Source organism: Pholcus phalangioides, unplaced genomic scaffold, assembly GCF_987345545.1.
Source record: "Pholcus phalangioides strain wild (caught in Gottingen) unplaced genomic scaffold, Ppha-v1.0 ptg000011l_1, whole genome shotgun sequence".
Lineage (NCBI taxonomy): Eukaryota > Metazoa > Arthropoda > Arachnida > Araneae > Pholcidae > Pholcus > Pholcus phalangioides.
This window is the reverse complement of record NW_028301604.1, coordinates 54,664,745-54,690,990: the sequence shown is the minus strand read 5'-3', so window position 1 is coordinate 54,690,990 and position 26,246 is coordinate 54,664,745. Positions and strand designations below refer to the sequence as shown.

The window sequence follows — 26,246 nt, the reverse complement described above, 5'->3', positions numbered from 1 at the left end:
TTTTTTTAAGCAAATTATGACTGAGATCCGTGGAACAAATGCGAACTCAAGATTCCTAGACTTTCATAACAAACTGGTTGCTATTAAAAATAATTTCAATAAAACTAAGAGCAAGTAAAAATAAAAATGGATGGATTAAAACTATGAAATTTCGAACATGATTAAATGTAAGGAAGTACTTTATAAGAAATTTATTCCCCTAGAGACAGGTTTTACCAGATCGCATACAAAACAACAGTCAAAGTATTAAAAACCAAGATCAAAATAGCAAAAAATGAATTTTACTCTAAACGCTTTAATGAATGCGCAAATAGCAGGAAACAATGGAGATTTGTAAATGCTATTTAAAAAAATAATAATAAAAGATCAATACTTTTCCTGAGGAGGACGATTGGCACATAGCTAATTCTTTCAATGAATACTTCACGTCAATAAATCACCTGACAGATGTAATAAAAAATGACTTCAGGTTTTACATAAAATCAAATATGCATTCTCTTTATTACGCAGAAAGTGAACAGTGTGAGGTTCACAACATTATACTAACACTGAATGAAAGAAAAAGCTCTGGCGTAGACAAAATTGATGCAAAACTACTAAAACTTTTCTCTAAAACTCATATTAATACTTTAACGAGACTGTATAACGATCTCGTAAACGAGATTATTTTTCCGGACTCTCTCAAGACATCTATTATTACACCGATTTTTAAAAAGGGTGACATCAACCAACTTTCTAATTACAGACCCATCGCAGTCCTACTTGTTCTTTCTAAAGTTTTTAAGAGTGTTTTAAAAGGCGAATTACTTGTATACCTAATGCGATAGATTTCTTCTCTAAAAACCAATATGGGTTTCTGCCCGAGTCTAATACCGAAAAAGCCGTAATCTAATTCACTAATTTTACTTATAATAGTGTAGACAATAATACAGAAACAATTGCAATATTTCTTGACATTGATTTCTTGGCCTTCATTGATTTTGAGAAAGCGTTTGACTCTGTCTTCACTTCTGCTGTTGTTAAAGCTCTAGATGTAATTGTGGTAGAGAAGACTCTTACATCTCACACACACACAATATCATCAAGAAAATATATGAAAAAGCAAACTTTTCCAACACAACTCTGCCTCTTTTGAGGTAACGGGAGTAAGGTGCTTTGCATCAGTCCGGGGTTGTAAGTGGTTCTATCTAATCTATGAAAAAGCAACTGCAACGATTCGTTTGGATAAAGGAAAAGCAAAGATAGAACTTGGGAAAAGGAGTTAGAGAGACGGGGTGATACTATCTCACCAAAACTCTTTACCACTGTTTTAGAAGAAGTATTTACGAAACTGTATTGGGACGGGAAAGTAATTAAGATAAATGGAGAATTTCTTAACCATTTGGGTTTTGCCGATGATATTGTTACTATCAGCAGTAATCCAGACGAACTAGAAGAAATGATACAAGGACTTGCAAAGGCAAGTATTAAGGTGGGTTTGAAAATGAATCTGCAAAAGACTAAAGTTATGTTCAACTCCTTTACTTTGAAGAAGACGATCTTGCTCAACAACACAGAGATAGAAGAAGTAGAAATCTATGTATACCTGGGTCAAGAAATTACCATGGACAACGGAATCATTAATGAAATAAATTGAAAGATCAGGATTGGATGTAGCACTTTTGGCAAAAACTGTGTAATTCTGAAGAGTCACATGCCACTATGCCTGAAAATAAGTGTTTAACCAGTGTGTGCTACCAGCACTGGAGTTGAAACATGGATGCTCACAATCAAAACGATACAAAGGCTACAGACAACACAAAGGAGCGTGGAAAGATGTATGCTAGGCATCACAAGGAGAGACAGAAAACGAATCACTTGGATAAGGAACCACACACGCCCCTTCCCCCTTGTCAGTAAAATTTCGTCAGTTCTTCTCCCTACCTCCTAACGCATATTGGGACCAGACACATACGCGGAGGGAGGGGAAGCATAGAAGGACTCATATGTTCCCCCCCCCCTCCCAGACGATAAAAAATTTATTTTTTTGATGCAAAAAATATTTGAAGAAAATTAAAGTTCTGGAAGAAAATAGCTTTATATTTGTGTGTTTTGATAATCAATTTCTGTTAATTGCAATGTTATTTGAAGGCTAATAACTCAAAATTCATTTTTAAGAAATTCATTGCGACACACCCTCTTAGCCATATATGTTAAACCCATAGCCCGCTTAGTTCATTTTGTAAAAATGAACTAAGTGGCACATTTTCACAGATCGCTTAAATGACCCGTGGCACAATTCCAGAGCATTTAAGCGGCCCGTGGCACATATTCAGATCACTCAAGTAAGCCCGTGGCAAATTCACAGGTCACTTAAGTGGCCCGCAACACAGTTTCAGAACTCTTAAGAGGTCCATGGCACATTTAGGGATCCCTTAAGTGACATGCGGCCCAGTTTTAGAGCACTTGAACTGCTCCCAGTGCAGTTCTGCATCACTGAAGTTACCCGCGGTACATTCCCAGATTTCTCAAGTGACCGCGGCATAGTGACGCGCAGTACAGTTCCAGGGCACTTGAGCAGCCCACAACACATTTCCAAATCACTTGAAGGATCCGCAGAACATTTAACAATATTTCATATTTTTGTAAAGGGTGGTTGATGACCTAAGCATCATTCAACCACCCCCCTTTTCCCCTTTGTCATCAAAAGTCAGCAAATCCGAAACCCCTCCCCCATCGATGCTGATGTAATACTTGAATCACCCCTAGTGAACAAAAGTTTTACAAATGAGATCGTCTCCGGACCTCTCGACTAGAAATTTTTGAGCTGCTCCCTTTTCCTGGTTCTACGCAACTCGACACCATAAGCTCGCATACAACGTGATGTTCTGGAGTCCTGAACGTAACAACATACATATTTACATCTTTACTCTCGAAAAACTGTAGAACAAGATCTCATTCTGTAGGTTTCCCCATAAATATGAAGCCCCGGGCGTATATTTCGCAAGTGCACCGCTATTCCGAGGTTGTATGATTTTTTTTCAGTGAAGAGCCTATTCAGCCAATCACGTCGATTGTCACGACGATAATTCCCACTATCGTAATATCGTACGATCTGTTGTGCTTTCGGTCATGAGGCTTCGTTATTAACATTATAACTTCGATTAATCCTTTAAGACCGGGAAATTTTCGAAACATGAATTAAGCATTTCACCCGCACGATCGATCGAGCTCGGTCTTAAAGGGTTAACACGCTGTATGCCATAAAAACATTGTTTATTTTAATTCGCGTACGGGAAAAATGAAAATTCTGTGGTTAATGGTAGTGAGTGATGAAGGTATCACTCGAAATAAAGGCTAAATTTTTACGTTTGTGGGATTCACTAAAATTATATGTTTTTGATAAGCAGCTCTAGTCCCGAATACGAGGTCTACAATGATGTAGGTGGTAGTGTACGAGACTGTGGACCAGATTACCACTGTTCATATCCAGCTCGTTGAAGTCTCCCCCCACTCCTCGGTCGAAAAGGATTTAAATCTTTAATTTTTTCTTTGCTGATACAATACATTACAATATATTTTGCCAACCCTTAAAATATTTCATAGTTCACAGGGTGTCCTGTAAAGTGCTAGTCCGGCCTTTATCTCATCAACCGTCTGTCGTAGAGGCATGATTCAAATTTGAAAAATGTTCAGCAAGCGTTCAAAAATTACCCAGTACCAGTTTTGAGAGTGAAAATACAGTAGTCTAAATTTTTATACGGCCCCCCTGTGCTCTAACTTCCAGTTATAAAGTTGTTGCTCTGTCTCTCCTGATGCCAACAAAAAAATTTCATGTTTCTAAGTGCAATAATATTCACAGGGATACTTGAATTCGAAAAACGGAAAAAAATGGAGGGGGGGGGGGAGGAACAGGAAATGCGGAAAAACCGTTTTACCCGCATTTACACTGTTCTTTCATAATTTTTCTCAGATTTTTGAATTCGAATATCTCAGCGAATATTGCACTTAGAAGCATGTAATTTTTTCTGTTGGCCTCAGGAGATACAGGGCAACAACTTTCTAATTGGAAGTTGGAGCACGGTGGACCTTATAAAAATTCAGATTTTTTTGTTTTGTTGCACACTGTATTTTCACTCTCAAAATTGGTACAGGGTAATTTTTGAACGCCTGTTGAGCATTTTTTTAAATTTGAATCATGCCTCTACGATGGACAGTTGATGAGATAAAGGCCATGCTAGCGCTTACAGTACACCGTGTATAATAAATCAATTAAATAATATAACAAAAATATGTAGAAAATAACAATTATTATTATTATTATTTAAAATGTTTCACAAATGTGGTTGTAAAAACCCGATTCGTCTTATTTCCGACAGGTACATTCCCGACCGAAATAAAAACCGTAGTATTCCCGACCGAAGTCACGGGGGCATGAAAGGGAGGATAAGTCTAAGGAGGATGTTGTAAGAAGTGATTTACGGCACCCCATATTTCAAAAGTATGTCAGGAAATGGTAGACTGACATACTTCTGGTTCCTTTTAGCATCTTTTCTTTTTCGAATTTCTGATATTTAAATAGATGTTTAAACATTTTATAGCTGTCTACATTGTTAAGGTGCGTATACATTAGCGCGCGAATCATGCAATGAAAGCATTCGCGATTTTTCGTTCAGTAATTTGAATGGTAACGATTCTTGAGCTGTTTGAACTGGCCCGCCTGAAATTGGGCCCTTACTTTCAAAGTGACTATAAAATTTTCAGATTTTGAATGGTACTGTACACTTTGATCCATAGGTTTAACATCGTAATTCGTATCAAGTGGAAAACATTCTCGATGCACTTTAGCTGAACAATGTTAAAATGATCATTAAATTGCACTATAAACTTTGGATTTAAAATTTTAATATTTTCAATGGTGAACACCGAAACTTTCTTCAGTTGGGGATATTAACTTATTTTGTATTGTTACTTCATTTTTTTATCCAAAGAGTACAAAATAAATCGTAATTTTAATTTGCGGTTGTCTAGTCGTAATAAACGCGACAACATTTTATCAGAAAAAAAACCATAGCCATAAAAATACGGAACAAAACAATACAGATCTATACATCAAAAATTAGTGTAAATATTTTATTCCCTTATTATAGGTGATATCTATGAAATTGCAGTGAATTATTGATGATATTTAGAGTTTGAAGGAAAAATCAATTTTTATAAACTATCAATTTAACGAAAACCATTCGCCGCTATTAGTCCCTTAATCGAGGGTCTACCATTCCCTGACATACTTCTGAAATGTAGGGTGCCATAAATCACTTCTTACTACATCCTCCTTTGACTTATCCTCCCTTTTATGCCCCCGTGGCTTCGGTCGGGAATACTACGGTTTTTATTTCGGTCGGGAATGTACTTGTCGGAAATAAGACGAACCAGGGTTCGGGCAATACAAGTTCGAAAAAAGTTACTATTACGTAATTGCTAAAGCGCGGAAATATAAAGGGCCGCTACGAATCTCAGTAAAGAAAAATGCATTTCATGGAAAAACTTCCATCATGCCGAGGTGACCATATTTCATTGGAAAAAATACTGAAAATATGGATCTTTTAAAAAAATAAATAAAAAAAAGGGAGATCGCCAAAATTGTCACCAGAAAACTTTGTCATAACTCGGCAAACCATTATCGATGGGTGGGCTACTGGAAATTGTAATGAATCGAAACGTAGTTTAGGGAAAAAATGTTGAATATATATAATACCAATATGTGTGATGAGTACTTACATAATTTAATATATAACTTATTTTTTATATATTATTACATAACTTATATAACTGTTACTGGTTGCATAGGATTATATATTGTCTGGTTATATAGGAGGTCGTGATAAAGTTTCGTTGAGGCCCCTCCTCCTCTTAACCTGATCATGGCCCACCGCTCTGTCTCAACCTTAGAGGAGAAATATATTTATATTCCTTCTCGATGGTCTCAACGAAGATATACTGTAAGCTGGTGGTCGGAGAAGACCTGAGCCATGCTGGAAAAAATCTGTTCAGGTCCGGGGTGCTGAAGGAAATATTGGGCTTCTTAAAATAGAAATAAGTGTAAAGTTAGGGGTTTTTTTTTGAGGGCCCTTCATATGTCGGGGCCCCCGCCCCTTCTCTGGGGTTTATTTGTCCATCATATAGACATTCCAGTTTTTTTGTTTGTTTTTTGTAATTTTTCTGAATAGTAATTTTCAAAGTCTTAAGAAATTATTAATATCCCCCTCCCCATAAATTTTAGCCACTTGACTGCACAATGCTAGACGTCATCTCTTAATGCATTGACCTAATATGAATACCGTATTTATTAAAAATAATGTGTTATATGCGTAATGCGGCTTATTTAAAATTACGTGTACTGTTCTAACTGTTCTATCATTTGCTGTACAGGTGTACCAGTCATAGCATTCCACATTTATATCTGTAGAGCTCGCATCTTTTAAAAAATGTAAAACATTGTCTTTCAGCTGGTGTTCCGCAGAACTCGGGGTGCACCAAAAGCTGTAAAATGCTTCATTGACAGGACGATAAAAATACAGTCGACGCTGGGTTTTACAAACCTCAAATTTATGAACACGCTGTCTTTTACGAATTGGTCCTCTGTCTCAAACAGCATTCAATAGATTTAATGTTAAAATCCGCTCTATTTTACGAACTCGTTTTTCTTCCGTGTTTCGTGTTATTTTATTTTTCCAGTCGCCTCCGAGCTCGTCGTAACCAAATGTAAACTTCAATTCCGACGTTCTAAGTGTACTAAGAGGAAACAAAGAAAGAGGGCGCAGGGGCGGACTTTCAGAGGTGCAAATCTGCCTCTGAGTACTCAAATACAAATACAACGCCACAACGGGCAAAATGCCCAACGAGGGGGCTGAGAAAAAAATTCCCATAAAAATATGGATGTCATATATTTCAAAAATACAGCAACCCAATTAAAAATGCAATTAACAAAAATTATAAACAATATATACACATGATAAAATATTATACAATGCCCATATAGAATACTTATGGTTGTCTTATTCTAAGAATGGATAGCTTCTCGATTTACCCCAACATGTTTATCATAATTCTTCTTAATCGTGTCAATTGTGTTACAATTTACTATCTCCGTGGGTAAGCTATTCCATTTATTAACAACCCTATTAGAGAAAAATTCCCTGCGACACCATAACCTTGCATTGTCCCTCACCAATCGATACTGGTGGCCCCTTGTAAAAGCAGTCGATTGGCGGTGTACTAAAAGTTCATCGTCCATCCTATCCATCCCATTAAAAATCTTGAACACTTCGATCATATCTCCTCGACACCTGCGTTCATCCAATGTAAACATATTCAATAAATGAAGTCTCTCTTCATAACTCAAGCCCTGTGTGCCAATAGGGACACGCGTAGCTCTTCTCTGCACCCCTTCAACCAAGTCTATGTCCCTCTGTAGATATGGTCTCCAAAACCTTACAGCATACTCCAGTCCAGGACGAACTAAGCCTCGAAAAAGCGGAGGAATGACTTTAGGAGAAAGCAAAGAGAGTTTTTTGAAAATGAGACCAAGCATTCTATTCGCTTTTTTGACCACCGCTGAACAATGTTCAGAAAACCTAAGCCGCTCGTCATAAGAATTCCCAAATCGGTGACCCTAGTTGCATCCGGGATAGTGACACCATTCAACTCGTAAGAGCGACCATGCACTTATCAACGATAAACGTCATGCTCCATTCATTTGCCCATGTTGCAATCCTGTTTAGATTGGTCTGGAGCGACTCCCTGTCGCTTTGATTCCCAACTACCCTCATTAGCTTCACGTCATCTGCGAATTTTGATAACAATCCCATCGATACCCTGATCGAGTTTATCGATAAAAAGTGAAAAAAGTATGGGGCCAAGGACACTTCCTTGAGGAACTCCGCTTGTAACGTCTGTCGAACCAGAGAATTCCCCGTTCACCATAACTCGTTACGACCTATCTCTTAACCACGATTCTATCCAATTCAGCAAGTTGCCCGCAATTCCAATCTCGTGTAAACGCTTCAAGAGTTTACCATGTTGGACCCGATCGAATGCCTTCTGGAAATCAAGGTAAACAACATCTACATTTTTGCTCTTACCCAAAGCCTTAGATACCTGATCATGGAAGCAAAGGAGGTTAGTTACACATGACTTCCCCTTCCTGAACCCATGCTGATTATCCGACAATACATTATTCTCGTCTATCCACTTCACAAACTGCCTTTTGATGATAATTTCCAAAATTTTTGAGAGGGAGCTCGTCAAACTCACTGGACGATAATTGGACACAGCTTCTCTACTACCCTTCTTAAATATCGGCACAACATTACCAAGTTTCCAATCCCCTGGGACGATACCCTCAGCAACACTACTCCTGTATATCTGTGCGACTGGACCCAACAATTCATTAGCACATTCCCTGAGGACCCTGGGATAGATATCATCTGGTCCTGGTGCTTTGCTTGCACATACATTTCTTAGAAGATTTAGGACCTCCACGTCTTCTACTTGAATATCGTTGAGGGTTTTGTTACCCCATGCAACACCCGTATATCGAATATCATTATCTCCATTAAAAACAGACGCGAAAAAGTCATTGAAAGCATTACACATGCCTACATTGCTCTCTAACCTAGAGCCTCCTATCGAGAGGGGGCCAACCGTCCCCTTACATCCATTATTGACGTATCGAAAAAATGATTTTGGGTCAGAGCCAATGTTATCTGCCAACCTAGATTCAACTTCCTTTTTACTATCCCTTATCGCTTTCTTCAACAGTCTTCTTTTATCAGTAAACAATGATAGGTCACCTCGTCCACTTTTATACTCTCTGAATGCTCTTTTCTTTTCAAGATAAAGGTTCCGCACGCTATCCGTGAACCATAGAGGGTGCGATGTACAAACACGCTTTTTTCGAACAAAGGGTTTGACGTCGTGCAAAATAGAGGACAGCTTCGTACTAAATTCAACCCATTGACTTACCACCCCTACTGATTCCAACCGGTCTTTGAAAACTTCCGCTAACCTTCCTCTCAAAACATCAAAGTTAGTTCTCCGAAAACAAGGAACCAGTCTTTTGTTATCAACCTTACCCAAGGAAAAGTTACAGTGAAATCTGGCTATACGATGATCACTAGAAGAAAATTCTTCCCCCACCGAAACATGCTCAACTAGATCCTCAGAACTAGTAAGAACTAAATCCAAAATAGCAGTACCCCTAGTGGCTTCTGATACATGCTGATACAAAAAAATTTCGAGCACCAACTTAAGAAAGTCTCTTTCATACTGATCTCTAGATGAAAGGCTCTTCCAATCAATACCTGGGTAATTGAAATCCCCTAGTATGAGAACCCTCTTACGCTTACACATGTAGGAAATTTCATCATGCAATTTGGCGATGTAGTTTGGATCCCTATTCGGTGGATTGTAACAAACTCCAACAATAAGTTTATGACGTCTTTTGTTCTCAAGTAAGTTATTTGTACTCATAAATTATGCATAATTATCATAATATAATCTACAAAGTTACGAAAATTATCTCGATTCAGATTCCAGTAAAGATTATGAATTTAAATACAGTATAAGCTTTGTTGAAAAAATTATACAATTGTATAAAGGAAGTCAAAACAACCAAAATACGAGGAAATACGAAAATCGTAATATATGGTCAAATATATGGCCACACACACCATACTCGTGCTATAAATTAGTAGTACGTCGAATGGTTTCAAACACATTACTGGTCCTTGGACATAGAAAGCTTGAGAACGCTATTCTAACATCGTAATACACCGCATTCCAAAAGTTAAGGAACGATCTTTATTTTTTTACTTTTTTTTACTTTATTTATTATTTTTTTAATTATTATTTTTATTTATTTATTTTATTTATTTATTTTTATTTTTTTTGTCATGCAGTGGCATTTTAAAAAGAAATATGATGAGGATGCCAAAAAAGAAGTTTACAGAAGAGGAAATAATGAAAACAAACAATGGAAGAATGAACATTTTAGTTGAGGGAAATTCGACATGGACGTAAGAATAAAACAATATCGCATGCCAATGCCAATACATACGCATGTCATTTACGAACAGCTATATAGTTCATTTCTGGTTTTTGTAATAATCGTTCAACTTTAAAGATGATTATTATTAACTTCTCTCGTGAATATATATTTAACTTTATTAAAATAGATTAAAATTCTTAATCTTGTTCTGTTTATCGAACATCACATTTTTGTTTCGTACCACTATGTTTTAACTTTTTATACTTCCGATACTTGGCTGCTGGTCGAGAAAAATCACTCATGTCATTTAATTTTGATATATCTGACGACCCGCATTGTCATAGGGGTGAAAACTATGGCATTAACCTCTAACTCTCATAGTAAAAGTTTCGTACCGCCATCAAAAATCACAGCTAAAACGTCTGTATATATGGAAGCCATTATTTTTCTGACATAACAGATCAGAACAAAGCTGATAAACTAAATTCGTAGTGAACGGAGCGCTGATGTCAAAAATGTTTATTATCTTGTGTGCTTTCGTTCTTTTTCTAAGTCAGGATGTCGTAGCATTGAAATACAAAGACTGCGGTGAGTAACAATTGCATAGTTAGTCTATATTGCTTTTCGACATCTCATTTTCCATTGATGTGAAACATCATTAACTAGTTGCGCCTAAAAAATAACATAAAACGTCAGCGTACATTAATGCCTTTTCTCTTTAGATGACGTTTATTTGTCCATCATATAGACATTCCAGTTTTTTTGTTTGATTCTGTAATTTTTTTAATAGTGATTTTCAAAATCTTAAGAAATTATTAATATCCCCCCCCCCCCATAAATTTTAGCCACTTGACTGCACAACGCTAGACGTCATCTCTTAATGCATTGACCTAATATGAATACCGTATTTATTAAAAATAATGTGTTATATGCGTAATGCGGCTTATTTAAAATTACGTGTACTGTTCTAACTGTTCTATCATTTGCTGTACAGGTGTACCAGTCATAGCATTCCACATTTATATCTGTAGAGCTCGCATCTTTTAGATTTAAAACATTGGCTTTCAGCTGGTGTTCCGCAGAACTCGGGGTTATGCTGCACCAAAAGCTGTAAAATGCTTCATTGACAGGACAATAAAAATACAGTCGACGCTCGATTTTACAAACCTCAAATTTATGAACACGCTCTCTTTTACGAACTAGTCCTCTGTCTCAAACAGCATTCAATAGAGCTAATGTTAAAATCCGCTCTGTTTTACGAGAGAACTCTCGTTTCTATCAACTTTCTATTCTACGAACTCTCGTTTTTATCAGTGTTTCGTGTTATTTTATTCTTCCAGTCGCCTCCAAGCTCGTCGTTACTAAAAGTAAAGTTCAATTCCGACGTTCTAAGTGTACTAAGAGAAAACAAAGAAAGAGGGCAGGGGCGGACTTTGAGAGGTGCAAAGGGCGTGCTGTCGCATCGGGCCGCTAAACTAAACGGGATAAAAATGGTTTGATTACATTTCAACTTTAAAAAATTACTAATTACATTTTGACTTAACAAAGCAATAGCTTAAAATGTTGTTCAAGACTTAAAATTCAGCCATCTATAAGATCTTAAGATTAAATCTTTAGTTTTTATGGTTGCATTTTTAATTGGGCTGTTGTATTTTAGAAATATGTGACATTCATATTTGTTATGGGCATCTTTTCCTCAGCCACCGCGTTGGGCGTTTCGCCTGTTGTGGCCTTGTATTTGCATTTGTATGAAATTCAGACATCCAAGATCTGAAATTCAAACATCTAAGACCCAGAGTTCGGATATCTCAGATCTAGAATTCAGGCATCGAAGACCTCAAATTCAGACATCAAACGCTCTGGCCTAGAATTTTGACAGAACATGTTTTAGAGGGCCGCAAAGGTGTTTTTGCAAGGCGCCGCAAAGTACTTAAGCCCGTCCCTGAAGAGGGAGGACATAAAGAGTTCACACACAAATTTGTCATCTCCGTGAAAATTCACATTCGATAGTTCGCGGGGTTGCCCATGAAGTGAGGATGCATTGACAATGCGTTGATGCGTAATTCACCCTTCGTGCACTATAATTGGATAAACTAGTGGTTTGAGAAATAGTATGATATATGTGACGTTCACGCAATTTCAACAAAACGGAAAAGATTAATTTCTTTTAAAATATTTTTTTTTTTGTTTACTGTCAAGCACAAAGATTTTAAAAGAAATTATTGTGTGCGAACTCTTACTCAGAAATTGTCAAAACGTACGGGATTCCAAAAAGCACATTGAGTACGCTGATCAAAGATCAGCACAATTTCTGAGGCAAATGAATCCAGCGGCTTTCCACCATCCCGAAAATATTTCAGAAAAGCCTGTATTAAAGAAAATTTTCCCGAGCTAGAAAAGGCACTTGTTGCTTGGTTGAGGAAAATGAGAGGTAAAAATTCCAATCAACGAAAACTTTTTAAAACAACCAGTGAAATTATTTTCCTCAAAGTTAAACTTGAAGGATTTTAAAAGATCAGATAGTGGCAGCTGAAATTCAAGAAAAGACACGGCCTGACTTTTCGGATACTATGCGGAGAAAGTGCAGCTGTGGATACAACTGCCACCAGTGTATCCACCACAGGAAAGAAAAGAAGGGAAGTTAACAAAAATAAATGGTTTTTTTGGAAATCATCAAATAATCATGAGTGACCAACTAATTTTTTATTTTTCGCACGTTTTCATCGTCTCTCCCATTTGCGAACTTCAGATTTTATGAACTAATTATCTCAAGTCCGTACGAGTTCGTAAAAACGAGCGTCGACTATGTTATAGAAATGTTTGGTTTTTGTGGAACAGTCTCTTAACCATCAAATGTTCCACGTGAAGTAAAATGTTGTCCATCTCTAGTACTTTGAATCAGGAAACATGAACTGAAATAATTTAGTCTTTTAGGAAAGAAAAAATTTCTATTATGCATCGGAAAACTGCTGAGCATCTAAGCTCCCTAAAAAAAAGAAGAATGATCGAAATAGTTCATTCAATTGGAAAAGAAAAAAAAATCATGAGAATATGCTTTCAATTATCATTACATTCTTAACACAAATGTAATCAGACATTGTAAAATCATAAAACATAATAGATGGGTGAATTTAGTTACTAGTTTGCAAAATGAAATAACCTTCGAATTTTAGATGCAGTGAGGCATGCTTTTTCCAACTCTTAACTGCAAAAAAATAAGCTAATAATAAAATTAATTAAAAAGGTATGTGTGAATTATTTAGTTTTGAGTTTTCCAAATTCACCAAAATTTAGAAAAAGCTATGAAAAAGCTTCAATAATGATATCGTGTGAAAACATCTTTCATACATATACAGTCGATCCCGCTTATAACGTTCCCACTTATAAAATTTTCCTCGCTTAACGGAACTTATTTTTTAGTGGTCTCAACTCTAACTAATTCTTATTTAATTTCCCATAAGATTTCCCGTTTAAAGCGTTTTCCCACTCCAACGTTTTTTCGTGATAGTTTTTTGAAAAACGTGAAAAGCGGTATCCACTGTGGTAGGAAACGTTCATGAACAGGTGATTGTAAAATCTTTCAACAAAAAAAGAGGGGGGGGGGGGAGGTGATAGAACTAAAAAAATAGAAAGGAACACTCTTTTTGAGAAAGAAATTTTTATCTATTTATTTATGTTTTTTTCGCAATGGAACCAGAGACGCGCTCCGCTCATAGTCTCAGTTAAGAGTAAATTCGATAAGGGGAAAACATCCATTAACAGTTCATGTGTACACGTTGATCCTTCAAACTGTTAAAACATGAGTAGAGAATTCCATTTGCATCAGAGCAGCGTTTCTCAAAAACTTTTTGAGAGAATGATCAGATCCACTACACACTTTCTTAAGGTTAACTTCAACTCTTGTAAAACTTTATTTCTACTATTTAATATCTCATAAGAATTAAGTTAAAAAGTTTGATTAAGTTCGTATTTTTGCATAAAGGGGGCCCTGGAGAGATGTCCCTTCCCCCCCCCCCCATAAATCCGGAACTGCTTTTGGGTCACACATATTTTCGAGATTTAGTTGTTTTATATATTTATATTTCGTGCAAATATTTCATCTTCATTTCCCCATCTATATTCCACAGGTTCACGTTCCGGCAAAATTACAAATGTGGCAGTTACTGGCTGTGAAGATCATGATGTTTGTCCAATAAAACGCGGGAGCACTGTAACTATTGCTGTTACTTTCGATTCCTGTAAGTTTTTTTGAGGTGGAAATATACTTATATATATATAAATTATCTTACAATGACTTCTCTCTACGACATGATATTTTTCTTTCATTTTGTAAACTATGTTGGTTTTCAATCTCAGTCTTTTATATTATTATTCTATTCCTGAAGAAGAAACTACGAACGATAAAGTAATGAACCCCTTATGAGACAAACTAATCTGAAAGGGGACCAGCTCTCACCGTAGAAATACTTTATATATCTTGCATTACTAAGGATCATGATGTTTTCGCAAGATATTCTGGGGAAATATCTTCACCGAAACTTGGAACCAGGGGCGGCTCCAGCTTACCTGCCGCCCAGGTGCGAAGCCTCATATGCCGCTCCTAAAGACGACCCACGGGGAGGCTGGCAGGGCTTCAGTCAAGGGGACCTCTAGATATACCTGATGTTTTTTCAGAGGAAGGCCGCACACCATTGTTAACAGTGCAAAATGATCGTGACCATGCGTCCCGCTTTTGAAGCTTACTCTGAAGCCATGCTACTCTTAAGACGGCCCTGCAGATAACAGGTAATTTAATCTTTAAAACAGCTCTTAATTTGGGGAGCCATCATCACTTATCCTGTGAAGATGACGCATAACGGAATTATTTTTTTAAGAAATTTATCTCAAAGGTGTTTCTGGTACTCCAGGGACCGGGCAAGTGAGAAGTCGAATTTTTCCTTTGTTTCCGGAGTATTCTGGAAAAAATACTGGGTGAGGGAACCAAAATGTGCATATTTACCCTTTTTCATAGAGTACAGGGGCATGCGACCCATTGCGGCAACACAAGGCACCACTCAAGAGGGGTGCTAAGCCCGTAGTGAATGGGTGAAAAAAAAGTTTTATTGACCAAAGAAAATGATTTCTGTCCGTTATGGAAAGGCGCTAAATCCGAGATAAAAAAGCAAATTTTTTTTTTTAATTTTTTAGGAAATGTTGAGATAAGTTATGAGGAAGGATCATGACCCACAAAGGTAGGGCTGACAGGGACTCTATACCTACCATTTTTAATTTTTTTTCACGCTGTAAATTCACTGTAGAAAATTGTCCCCCATTTAAAATCTGCCTTGGAGCCCACGAAAGATTCCAGCCTAAGGGTCGGATGTACACAGGATGTAGGGGCTGATAGCTTACATTCTTGTTTCTGATATTACGGTCATATGCCCTGTCTCACTACGTAGTGAGCCAGGGTAGGCCCCGTATTCCCTCAAGTTTTCTCAACATCTCCGTTGTCGTGGTATGACTCAAAGGCGTGATGTCACACGTGAATTTTCACTATGTGAAAATTTTAAGAATTTTGGAGTATTAACTCAAGTCTGCTGCCCCTTAAAACCTGCCGCCCGGGTGCACCGCACTCCTTGCACCCTCGCTTGGAACTGAGGTAACAATGCAGGATGAAATTAACCCATTGCTTCATAGGTGCTCACGATACACACTTTGTTGGTCATCGGTACAAAACATGCTGTAGCATAATTCTTCCGACTGCATTACCAGGGACAGATCTTGAATCCTGCGAACTACAGGACCGCAGAAGGCGCCAACTGAATTGGAGGGACGATTTTTTATCACCAAAATATCATTCGCTTACACTTGAAAAATGTCCAGAACCGGCCCTGCTTGTAAATGATTAATTTTACTTTGATAATTCATTTTTACTTTGTTGGGGGCCCGTGGGCCAGCTGTTGGTCACCCCTGTCATAAAGCAGGAAGGTATGGGCGGAGATACGGGGGAGACCCAGCGTCAAAGGTAGAGTCGTCTGATCTAATGTATATGTGTATATATGAATTCGCATCACCATCATCGTGGCTCCCCAGAAATAATGACCGTGCCCCCCCCCCCCTAGACTTTCAAGTCTATCTCCAACCTATGCATGAAGGAGGGAGAGAGAGAGGACTGAAAAATTTATTATTTCTCCCATCTACTTTGGGCCCAGTAAACTAGCCTCGGGAAGAGGTTCAGGTAAATAAATAAATATATACATAAAGAAGTAATATAGAGTGTTAAGTGTTAATATAATCAGTTTTTTTATTAGTTAAATTAATAATAGGTCTATTTATAGTTAAAAATCAACCTGTTAGATGGATCTGAAATATAGAAAATCCCTTCAGGTCACAAAATAGATGCCTGTCAACCATGGGTGGAGATACGGGGGGGTGGGGGGTGGGCATTGCTCCCCCAACGTCAAAGGTGAAGTTGACTAATCTAATGTATATATGCATATATGAATTGACATCATCATCATCGTCCCCCCCCCCAGAAATAATGACCGTGCCCCCACTCCAGACTTCCAAGTCTATCTCCGCCTATGCTGTCAACTGTAAGGTTGGTATTGTATTTATCTTTGATGGGTTTTTACCGCCTTTGGAAACACCAAATATAGTATAATGATTTTATAACTATTTATAATTATATTATAATATATTTTGATTAAGTACGCCTTAACCAATAAAAAAAACTTGTGGTGAATATCTTCATCTTTTCTCCTAACTGTTAACCGATGTGTTGAATGATTCTTTCAATATTTTCAAATTTACGAAATTACTAATTTCAAATTTACTAAGGTACCAAATTTGAAATTCAAAAGAAAATTTGCAAATATCATTTTATGTTAAGCAACTGTGGGGCATCACACGCAAACGACCCCCAAGAGTCGGTCAACGACCTCTAGTGCATCACGTGATCACGAGGACTGGGGACGACCGTCTGAAAAACAGCAGCAGAGCAGAGAGTCACTACACACGACACGACAGCGTGAGGTTTGCTTTCTAGTTATAATAATCAAGGTGTCGTCGTAAGAAATAAATGTTTATTATAACAAAACAGTGACTCTGAACAATAAATCACTCATTTAACACTCACGATCTAGTTCACATACTAGTTCGACACGTGCGGAATGTGTAACCGGAAGGAAAGAAAAATTCTTTCCGAGAATTTTCTGCTTCTCACAGCCGGTTTGCGTAAAGCGGCGACACGCTATGCAAAAGAACGGAGCGTTTCCGCATTCGGATTGGTCCGATCGCCGCCGATTGCCGAAATCGGAAACTCCAAGCAATTTTTCCCGTTAATCGTCCAAAACCTGAAAACTAAAAAAGTTGAAATTCAGGTTTTTAACCAATCAGAGACGAATTCCGATTCTGGAAATCCGCGTGGACTATGTTCATACCCTTAGGATGGGCGCACACCGGTTAGACAAGACAAGACAGCTTTGCTTTAGACCTAGTCATTGTTGTTCATGTTGATTTGTATCGCGCAACGCACACCGGTTCGTCACACGCACACACACACAAATTGAAACGTTACGCCATACAAACAAACGTGAACAATAATGACTAAGTATGCTGAGAAATTGAATTTTCTGGATGTTATGCCGAAACTGATATTTGGAAAGAAAAAGTGATCACTTTTCATTCCAAATATCAGTTCGGCATAACATCCAGAAAATTCAATTTCTCAGTATATTTCCGGCCGAAAAAAATACCATCTCTTCATCAATGACTAACGGCCGTATTCACCGACACAGTTTAAACTACATTCGCAGGTTAAAGGATTGAAGATCGAAACGGATCGGTTAAATTGAGGATTTTAGTCAATCCGTGTCGATCGCTAATCGTTTAACCTGCGATTGTAGTTTAAACTGTGTTGGTAAATACGGCCGTGGGAAAAGATAATGTACAGGGCCGGTTCTGGACATTTTTCAAGTGTAAGCGAATGATATTTTGGTGATAAAAATCATCCCTCCCCTTCAGTTGGGGCCATAAAAAAATCGCCCCCTTTCAGATAGCGCCTTGTGCGACCGCGTGATTCGCAGGATTCAAGATCCGTCCCTGTTTGCAAGGTGATAAATCAAATTTGTAATCATTATTCGAGCTATTCTCATTCCAACAGCAGAAAACTACTTGCATTCATTCAGGGGCGTACGCAGGATAGACCTTTGGAGAAAGCACAAAAGGTTTGGGGAGAGAGGCACAAAAATTTTCTACCCGAGAAATTTTGAGTTACCGCCCTTCTAAAAGCATTTAAATTGACAGAAATTATTTTATTTCGATATTTTAATTTTTTCACCGAAATATTAATTTTTTTTTATAATTTTTGATCGGCTTGGGGGTGAGGGCAAGAGTTCCCTGTGCCCCCCTTATGCCTCTGCATTCATTAGTGTTAGATACGAAAATAATTTGCTATATTATTACCATGCTTCCTTTTCAAACACACAAACTGCTCATAAAGCTTAGTACATGGGAAATATTTTTACTATTTTTTTTCACCACCTCGTTTAGCAAATTGCCTATTTTGCCAAAATAATAACTGAAGAAAAATTGTAACACATGTTTCATATGTGAAATTAAAACTGTAAATATATATACACTGCTCAAAACAATTAGGGGAGCACATGGTTTTAACAAAATTACGCAAAGATGTATACCGATAAGTAACATAAAATGAATCATCCATAATTTAAAGCCTAGCAGGAAACGGAAGAAGAAAACTTCATATGCAAATCAAAGTTCATGACGTCAAAAAGCAGAAAAAGGAGATAAGGGCAGAAATCGGGATGTTGCAGAAACGTCTGTTTTACTGCCGTAACTGTGAAATTCGATTGCGCAGTATTTTTTTTGAGACAAGGTGACTTGAGGATGTCTCAACAACGTGATTTACGTGGTGTTATAGGCAGACTGGAATCCGGGCAAACACAACGTAGTGTCGCGGATGCTGTTGGAGTCGCCAGAAGTGTTGTTGCAAGGCTGTGGAATCGATTCCAAGAAACAGGAAATGTTAGACGTTAACCAGGGCAAGGTCGGCCACGCGCCACTACAGCAACTGATGACCGGTATATACGGTTAACAGCCCGTCGAAACAGAACAGAGAATGCTACGCAGCTGCAAAGATGGTTGCTCTTGGCAACAGGACGAAGGGTGTCCAGCCCAACAGTACGTAATCGGCTTCATGAGGGAGGGCTCTATGCACGTAGGCCAATGGTCTGCATTCCGTTGACCCCATGCCACCGTGCGGCCCGAAGAAGATGGGCTGCTGAACATCGAGATTGGGAGCAACATGATTGGAGCCAAGTGCTGTTTACAGACGAGTCCCGATTCAGTCTGGAGTGTGACACCCGACGTGTTCTGGTATGGAGGGACAGGGACACTCGAAATATCCCCGCATTCGTTCGTGAAAGGTCACAATACAGACGAGCTGGTTGGATGGTATGGGGGTGGAATCAGCATAGGCGGACGTACGGACCTGCATATCATTCGGAATGGCACTTTGACGGCCCGAAGGTATGCAGACGAGATACTGCGACCTCATGTCATCCCTTACGCTGGAGCCATTGGAGATTCCTTTGTTTTCCAGGATGATAATGCCCGACCGCATAGAGCTCGTCTGGTGGAGAACATGCTTGAAGCTGAAACAATACAGCGTATGGAATGGCCAGTGTGCTCTCCTGACCTGAATCCAATCGAGCATGTTTGGGACATGCTTGGACGACGCATTGCTGCGCGACCAAGGCCGCCTGTTACTGTCCGAGATTGCACTTCTTGAGGAGTGGAACAGTATTCCCCAAAGTCTGATCGATAACCTCATCGCATCCATGGCAAACAGGTGTGCAGCAGTCTTAGCTGTTCGAGGAGACCACACGCCCTATTAAAACTCATGCATCATGTCTAAACAGTACTTTTTTTTATCGTTTACATGTAACCAAATTGTTGCCCTAAATCATCTTTTCATGTTTTTTCCATATTTTCCAAGAATTAAAGCTTAATTCCAAATTTTTTTACGTCTTTTTTCTGTATTGCGCATTGATACGCGTGTACTATCCATTGTATGCCAATACGTGACTGTCTCGCACGGTTTTCTTCACTTTTTTGCTTGCTCCCCTAATTGTTTTGAGCAGTGTATATACAGAGAGAGAGAGAGATCTGTGTGTGTGTGATAAAATTAATTTGCAAAAGAAACTAATTTTTGATGCATTACATCTGGCTGGGAATGCAACCAGGTAAACAATGAGAGAGAATATGTCTATGAAGGATGAAAGGGAATGTAATGCCCACAGTGTAAAAGTTTAGCTACTAAATTGCCCGTGTATTGCCATATTATAAGTGCTTATGACGTGTACAAATATGCGAGTTTTCTGGTTTCTCATTTTACTGGTGCGGCTAACACATGATACTGCACCTGACCGTTATGTTGGCCCTTGAACAAAAAGAATTTGGCCACCCTTGCTTTATGGTGACCCTTTTACCAGATATTTTATTGGCAACCCTGAGAATCGAAACTGCTGTTATTTCTTTACGTCAGCGTTTTTTTCCTCTCGCTTTTTTACCTCCCGCTGATTTGACGAGTAAAAAAAAATTCAGGATGAAGTACAGCAGCCGAAAACCGGCTTGCACTATGTGCACCCTCCCGGCGAGAGTAAACTACGCCCACTCTCTCAATCGGAAACGCGCGTGTTCATACCCCCAAAGCACTACTGTTTATACTATTTGATTTTTCATTGAAATGAGTGGCTTTCGCACATGCATACAACTCGAAAAATTGATTCCCTGCGCATTAATCTGATGGAGATGAGTTGATGCATTAGCAAATTACAAACCGGGATACAATGGCTTTTCAGGAAAAAAAATTAACTTGATTCACGTACGTCATTTTTGTTTCATTTTCGATCGATTCGTGATAGACTTGAAACCTCGCATTCATTTTTTTCTTTTCATAAGATGTTTGTTAAGATGTAATTCATTTTCTTTCTTTACAGTGACTGACAGCGATTCACTTAAAGCTGTCGCCCAAGGAATAGTAGGTGGAGTGCCAATGCCTGTCACCCCGCCTCAGCCAGATGGCTGTGTGAACAGTGGAATTTCTTGCCCGATCAAGAAAGGGCAACAATACAACTACTACACCGATATTGAAATCAAAGAAAACTACCCGAGAGTGAGCATAACACTGCATAACTTCATATTTATAATCTCATTTAGTCTACACGTTATGTCACAACTATAACAGATCCGGATTTATCACTTCGCCGCATGCGAGCGATTAAAACTTTGTCGACGTTGTCCCGTTCTAATTTAATGTTCTTGACAACTAATTACTGAGATTTGCCGTCTATCCACTCGCCTTGAGCTATAAGCCTTAGACCCCTGTAAATACGCTCTGAACAAAAGCCCCAATTAATTATTATGTACAGCTAATATTTGAAACGATTGCAAACCTCTTTTTTTTCCTTGAATTTGAACTCAGTAAGTCTAAAAATAACAAGTGAACCACCTTTCAGAGCTCGGGAGCCACTAGATATACAGGGGTTGGGTTCTTTGATTGTGAGTTCTTTCTCTAAAACAAAAATTCGAAACAAAACGAGTAATTGTCCCGGAATCGGGACATTTCTTTTCTACCACTAACTGCATGCTTTTATAATAAAATCTTACAATGGAGCCATAGGGCATGAACTATATAGCCAAAAATCAGTAGACACTTTGAATTGACACACTTGGATTTTTGACATTTTTCGAATTTTCAGAAAACATAAATTAACGAAGATATGAGAGAGAGAACTTTTCTTTTAAAAATGCCAATTTTCTTCAAATGTATTTTTTAATTACGATATACGGGGTTTTCAATCGAATTCAAGCAAACTTACAAAAAAATTTGACAATGTATAAGAAAAACATTATTTCCAAATTCGAAACGAAAACGATGAATATTTGACGAGATATTCTTATTTAAAGAACATATTGTCAACTACGCATGCACAAGAAACATCTATTTTATTTTTTATCAAAATTTTATTGCTAACTATATAGATAGAGCAGGGATGGCCCACAGCTGGCACGCGGGTCGCATAAGATCAAAAACGATTATATTTTTTACATTAGTTTCGAATAACGAAATTACGGTTAATGTAGAAAAAAATTATTTCTGATTTGCAAAAAAACAATTTTTGTATTTTCATCTCACAAACCTCATTAAATACACAGGTCACATGATTGATTTCAGAAACCTACTGTGAGAGTTATCGAAGTACCAGTAGCAGATTTTCTTGCGCAATCATCGGAGGTCAGTGATGACCTCCGATGAACTAATGTGCCGTTGTCTATTGGTAAAAATACTTAATCAAGTATTTAGCTGGAAAAAAAAGCAAACTAGCATTGCACAAAACTCCAAAAAACAAATTTCAAAATATCAAATTATTTTTTTTTGTTTGATAAACTTTAAACCTTTTGTGAAGTAACATTCTCCACTCTAGTTAGAACATTAACATTCATAATTTGCTGAAAGAAAAGAAAGATGAATACGTTTTCTTGACAACTAAGAAATTGCAGTCGACAAAACCAAAAAGAATGTGCAATTCACATAAAAATATTTGGCCGAGCTACAAGCAACTGACAACATCAGCTCGAGGATTAAAAACCCCCAACCAGAAAAATCTTAGGAAAAGATTTAGTTCACCGCGTTTGTGAAAAATCGGGGAAAAGATCACCAACACCCACAGTTGTATCGCGAAGTGCTTGAGAAAAGTTTCGCAACCATGAAGAAAAAGCAAAGTCCAAAAACCAGCCATCAGTGGAAATTTTTCCAAGACCGCACATAAAGGATCTACTGACTTTGCTGAATCTAATGAGTTGCCGAGAAACTTGGTAAAAATCACATATGTCAACCCCAAAAATTTCTCAAAGTCCAGTTCCGCGGACTTAGGAGTGATCTCCCGACTTTGAAAAAAACTCTGGAAAAATTCTAGCCAGTGAGGACTTAGCCAGAAGCATCCCAGTCATCAACAAGCAGACCAAGTTCACCACCAAAGTACTAACTAATACACAGGGTCGTCTTAAGAGCATCATGAGCCCCCGGGCCAACCAATTTTGTCTGAGGCCCTACCTGGCAAATTCTTAAAAATTTCAACTAGTTCTCATTAAGAGGTCTTCTCTACTCTTGAGACCCCCGAGTGGGCCCATTCGTTAAGACGGCACTGCTAATACACGTGCAATCATGATGAGACGGGGGCCCGCCTTTTTTCCCGGAGCCAGATGATGATTCCGCGGCCAACTCCAACTCAACATATCGCATACGTATGCGAGTTTGCAAAGTCCTGCCTGAAGGATATTATGAAGTGCTGCTCAAAGAAGGATAAAAAAAAAAACAGTCTTGGACAAATTCCTCACTGAAGTCGGGAATATTAATTTATTCAATTAATACGACTTTTTGAGCCAAGAGTTACATTTGGACTCTAAAAACTTTATTTAGCCAAGAAATGTTTCTTCTCAGTATTTTTTGGAGCTCTAATAATTTGTGTAATTACCCGATTTTGACAATATTTCTCATGCACAAATACATACTTACTGACGTGCATTAAAAAAAATGCACCTTTCTAGGCTGTGAACTGGTCCGTCTATAATCCAATCGTCAGCCCTGAGGGCTGGGCATGTGGGGGGGGGGCAAAAATTTGAATCTGGTCTTTTAAGAAATTATAGTCCACGCTGCAATTCCTATTTACGCAGTTTCCTTCTGCGCTGATTCACTGTCTATGAGAGAATATATAAATACTTGTTTCAAAAAAAAATTAAGAGTTCAGTTAATAATTCCTTAATAATTATTTATAATTAGTATTTAATCAAATGAGTTTAGTTAATTAGTTAATAAATCTCGTCAAAATGCTTACTGCCTGCGATGCCATAGCAAGCAATCAACTGGGTGCGGCGGTTTATATGCGGGAATGTGGGAGTTCTCTCCCCTTGTGCGTTCATGCGGCCTATATACCGGAGTTTTGTCCCTGGTGCGGCCCGCGATACTGCGTCTGACCATTATTTTGGCCCCCGCAGGGAGATGTTAGCCACCCCTGATATAGAGCAACTTAAATAAAACTCCCAGCTGAATATTGTGAAAATTCCGAAAGACGTCGACGACATAGTGAACTGTATTTAGGTTTCTTTCTGAAACTAGGTCAATGAGAAAGGATTTTCTACAAATCATTTTTATTATTTTTGGTCATTTATCTAGTTTGAGAGGTAGAACAGTTTGTTTTTTTTAAAGCGCATAACTTGATCAGACACTTTGATTTTTAGAAATGTATTACGTATCATAAGTATAGATTATCTTTTTCCTATTTTATACTAATCATCATAATTATATCATTAGAAAATCTTCATATCTTTTGCAACAGTCTAAATATTTTTTCATTGATATCAGTTTATAAGAAATATTGAGAATTGTTTCTGATTCAAAATTTAACTTCATTCGTAATTGCTTGCTTATCCTGTTTTTGTACGAATAAAGAAACATGGTATATGCGTGTAATACTAGCATTACAGTATGAAATTACGATAAACTGTATATTCATATGAATTTTACGTTTGATTAGTAATTATCATTCTTTTCCTAGATTCGAGCTGATGTGAAATGGGAATTGAAAGACGACAGTGAGAAAAACATCTTTTGCGTGCGCATACCAGGACAGATTGTATGAAAACATTTAGCCAAAATTCGTCATTCCTGAAAGATGAAAAAGATGAAAACTCTTCAAAATAATAAGGGAAAATAAATACATTTTTACGTCAAATTTCATATTTTGAACTAGAGTGCTTTGCTTGTTTGTTAGTTAAAATTTTTAATGTCTTCGTCAAAAAATAAGTCATTTCTAATTATTCCCTAGGGGTTACATAAGAGAGAATCTCGGTATCATCGGTAAATGATGATATTTTGCTAGGCATTTAAATTGCAAAGGTCATCAATAGAGATTTGGATAGGTCGTAAAACAGATCTCTGAGGAATACCTTGAAAATGACAAATTTAACGCTGAAGTTTTCCTGAACGTCAACTCTCTGAATTCTATCATAAAAAATATATATAATTTGAGAAATTCATGTAGATTTTCACTTATGAGGAATTTTAGATCACGTGATGTTTTTCTCCTACGGCGGTAGCTTGGTTACGTGGTCTGTGCGACCAAAGAAAAATATCATCGTGCTCTGTCAGCACCTCCTAGAGATAGAAGGCCTCCGCACTCTGCTTGTGACGTCAGTAAGTAGTCTATTTTCCCTAAGAATATTCAGGGGGAAAAATTCCCTGCTCGTGCCAGTATCATCGTTGTGAGGAAAAGAAATGATCGGGCTTAGAATTGGCTATTTCTATTCCCCACATTCAATCACGATGCGGTATTTGTGAGCCAATCAGGAAGATTCTACGCCAAAATAAGAAGAAAGGAAATAGAATGCTGTGTTTCAAAATGTGGCAAACTTGCTAGGTAGTCTGAATGACGTTTATGGCAAACAGTGCAGAGGCCTTCTATCTCTCGGAGGTGCTGGCTCTGTGCGACCAAATCCTTTTCTATTATAATTGATTACTATGCTATCTCTTTAATCCATCTACTAAGAGATTATGTAATATTTAATTTAGCGTTTAGCATGTGATGGAAGCAAAAAATCTTTTGTTTTTCCGTTTTTTTAAAAATCGTTTTTATATTTTCTATACCGCTCAAATCTTATGAACTAATTTAGTTGATCGGACGAAACGTTGGATATCCAGTTGATATAAATAAACGAACAGGGTTTTCAAAAAAGGAGCAGCTGCATTTTAGGGTCCTACGAGACATATTGAAAGTAACATTATACAATAAGACTTCAGTATAACGCGTTGACCACGTTTTTTTATCATCACCCCACCTACACCTATAACCTCAGTTTTTTAGATCCTGCTACCATAATTGGTAAAGCATCTTATTCGTTATTAAGTCACTCCGCTGATGAAGTCATTTTTTCATATGTAATATTTTTTCATTGTAATATCAATTAAAGCCGGGTTTTCCTAGGAGTAGAATATCTGCGCAGTGTGCAGCGTAAAAACGCTGATTAGTTAAAAACTGGAAATTCAGATTATTTTTTTGACCAATCAGAGTTTTCACGCTGCACGCGCTATAGAAACCTGCTCCTAGGAAAACCCGGCTTTAGACAGTAGTTCCAACGATGCGTCGCGTGGCAC

At 37.8% G+C, this 26,246-nt stretch overlaps 1 protein-coding gene across 1 annotated transcript; it reads left to right on the top strand.

The window, feature by feature from the left end:
- The first annotated feature begins 10,476 nt into the window (after nt 1-10,476).
- LOC149080578 (NPC intracellular cholesterol transporter 2-like) lies at nt 10,477-24,833 on the top strand. The gene is made up of 4 exons (XM_089239713.1): nt 10,477-10,618; nt 14,158-14,268; nt 21,034-21,209; nt 24,652-24,833. Exons 1-4 carry the CDS (start codon nt 10,537-10,539, stop codon nt 24,733-24,735), a joined length of 453 nt encoding a protein of 150 aa, XP_089095839.1. The 5' UTR covers nt 10,477-10,536; the 3' UTR covers nt 24,736-24,833.
- The last annotated feature ends 1,413 nt before the right edge of the window (nt 24,834-26,246 follow it).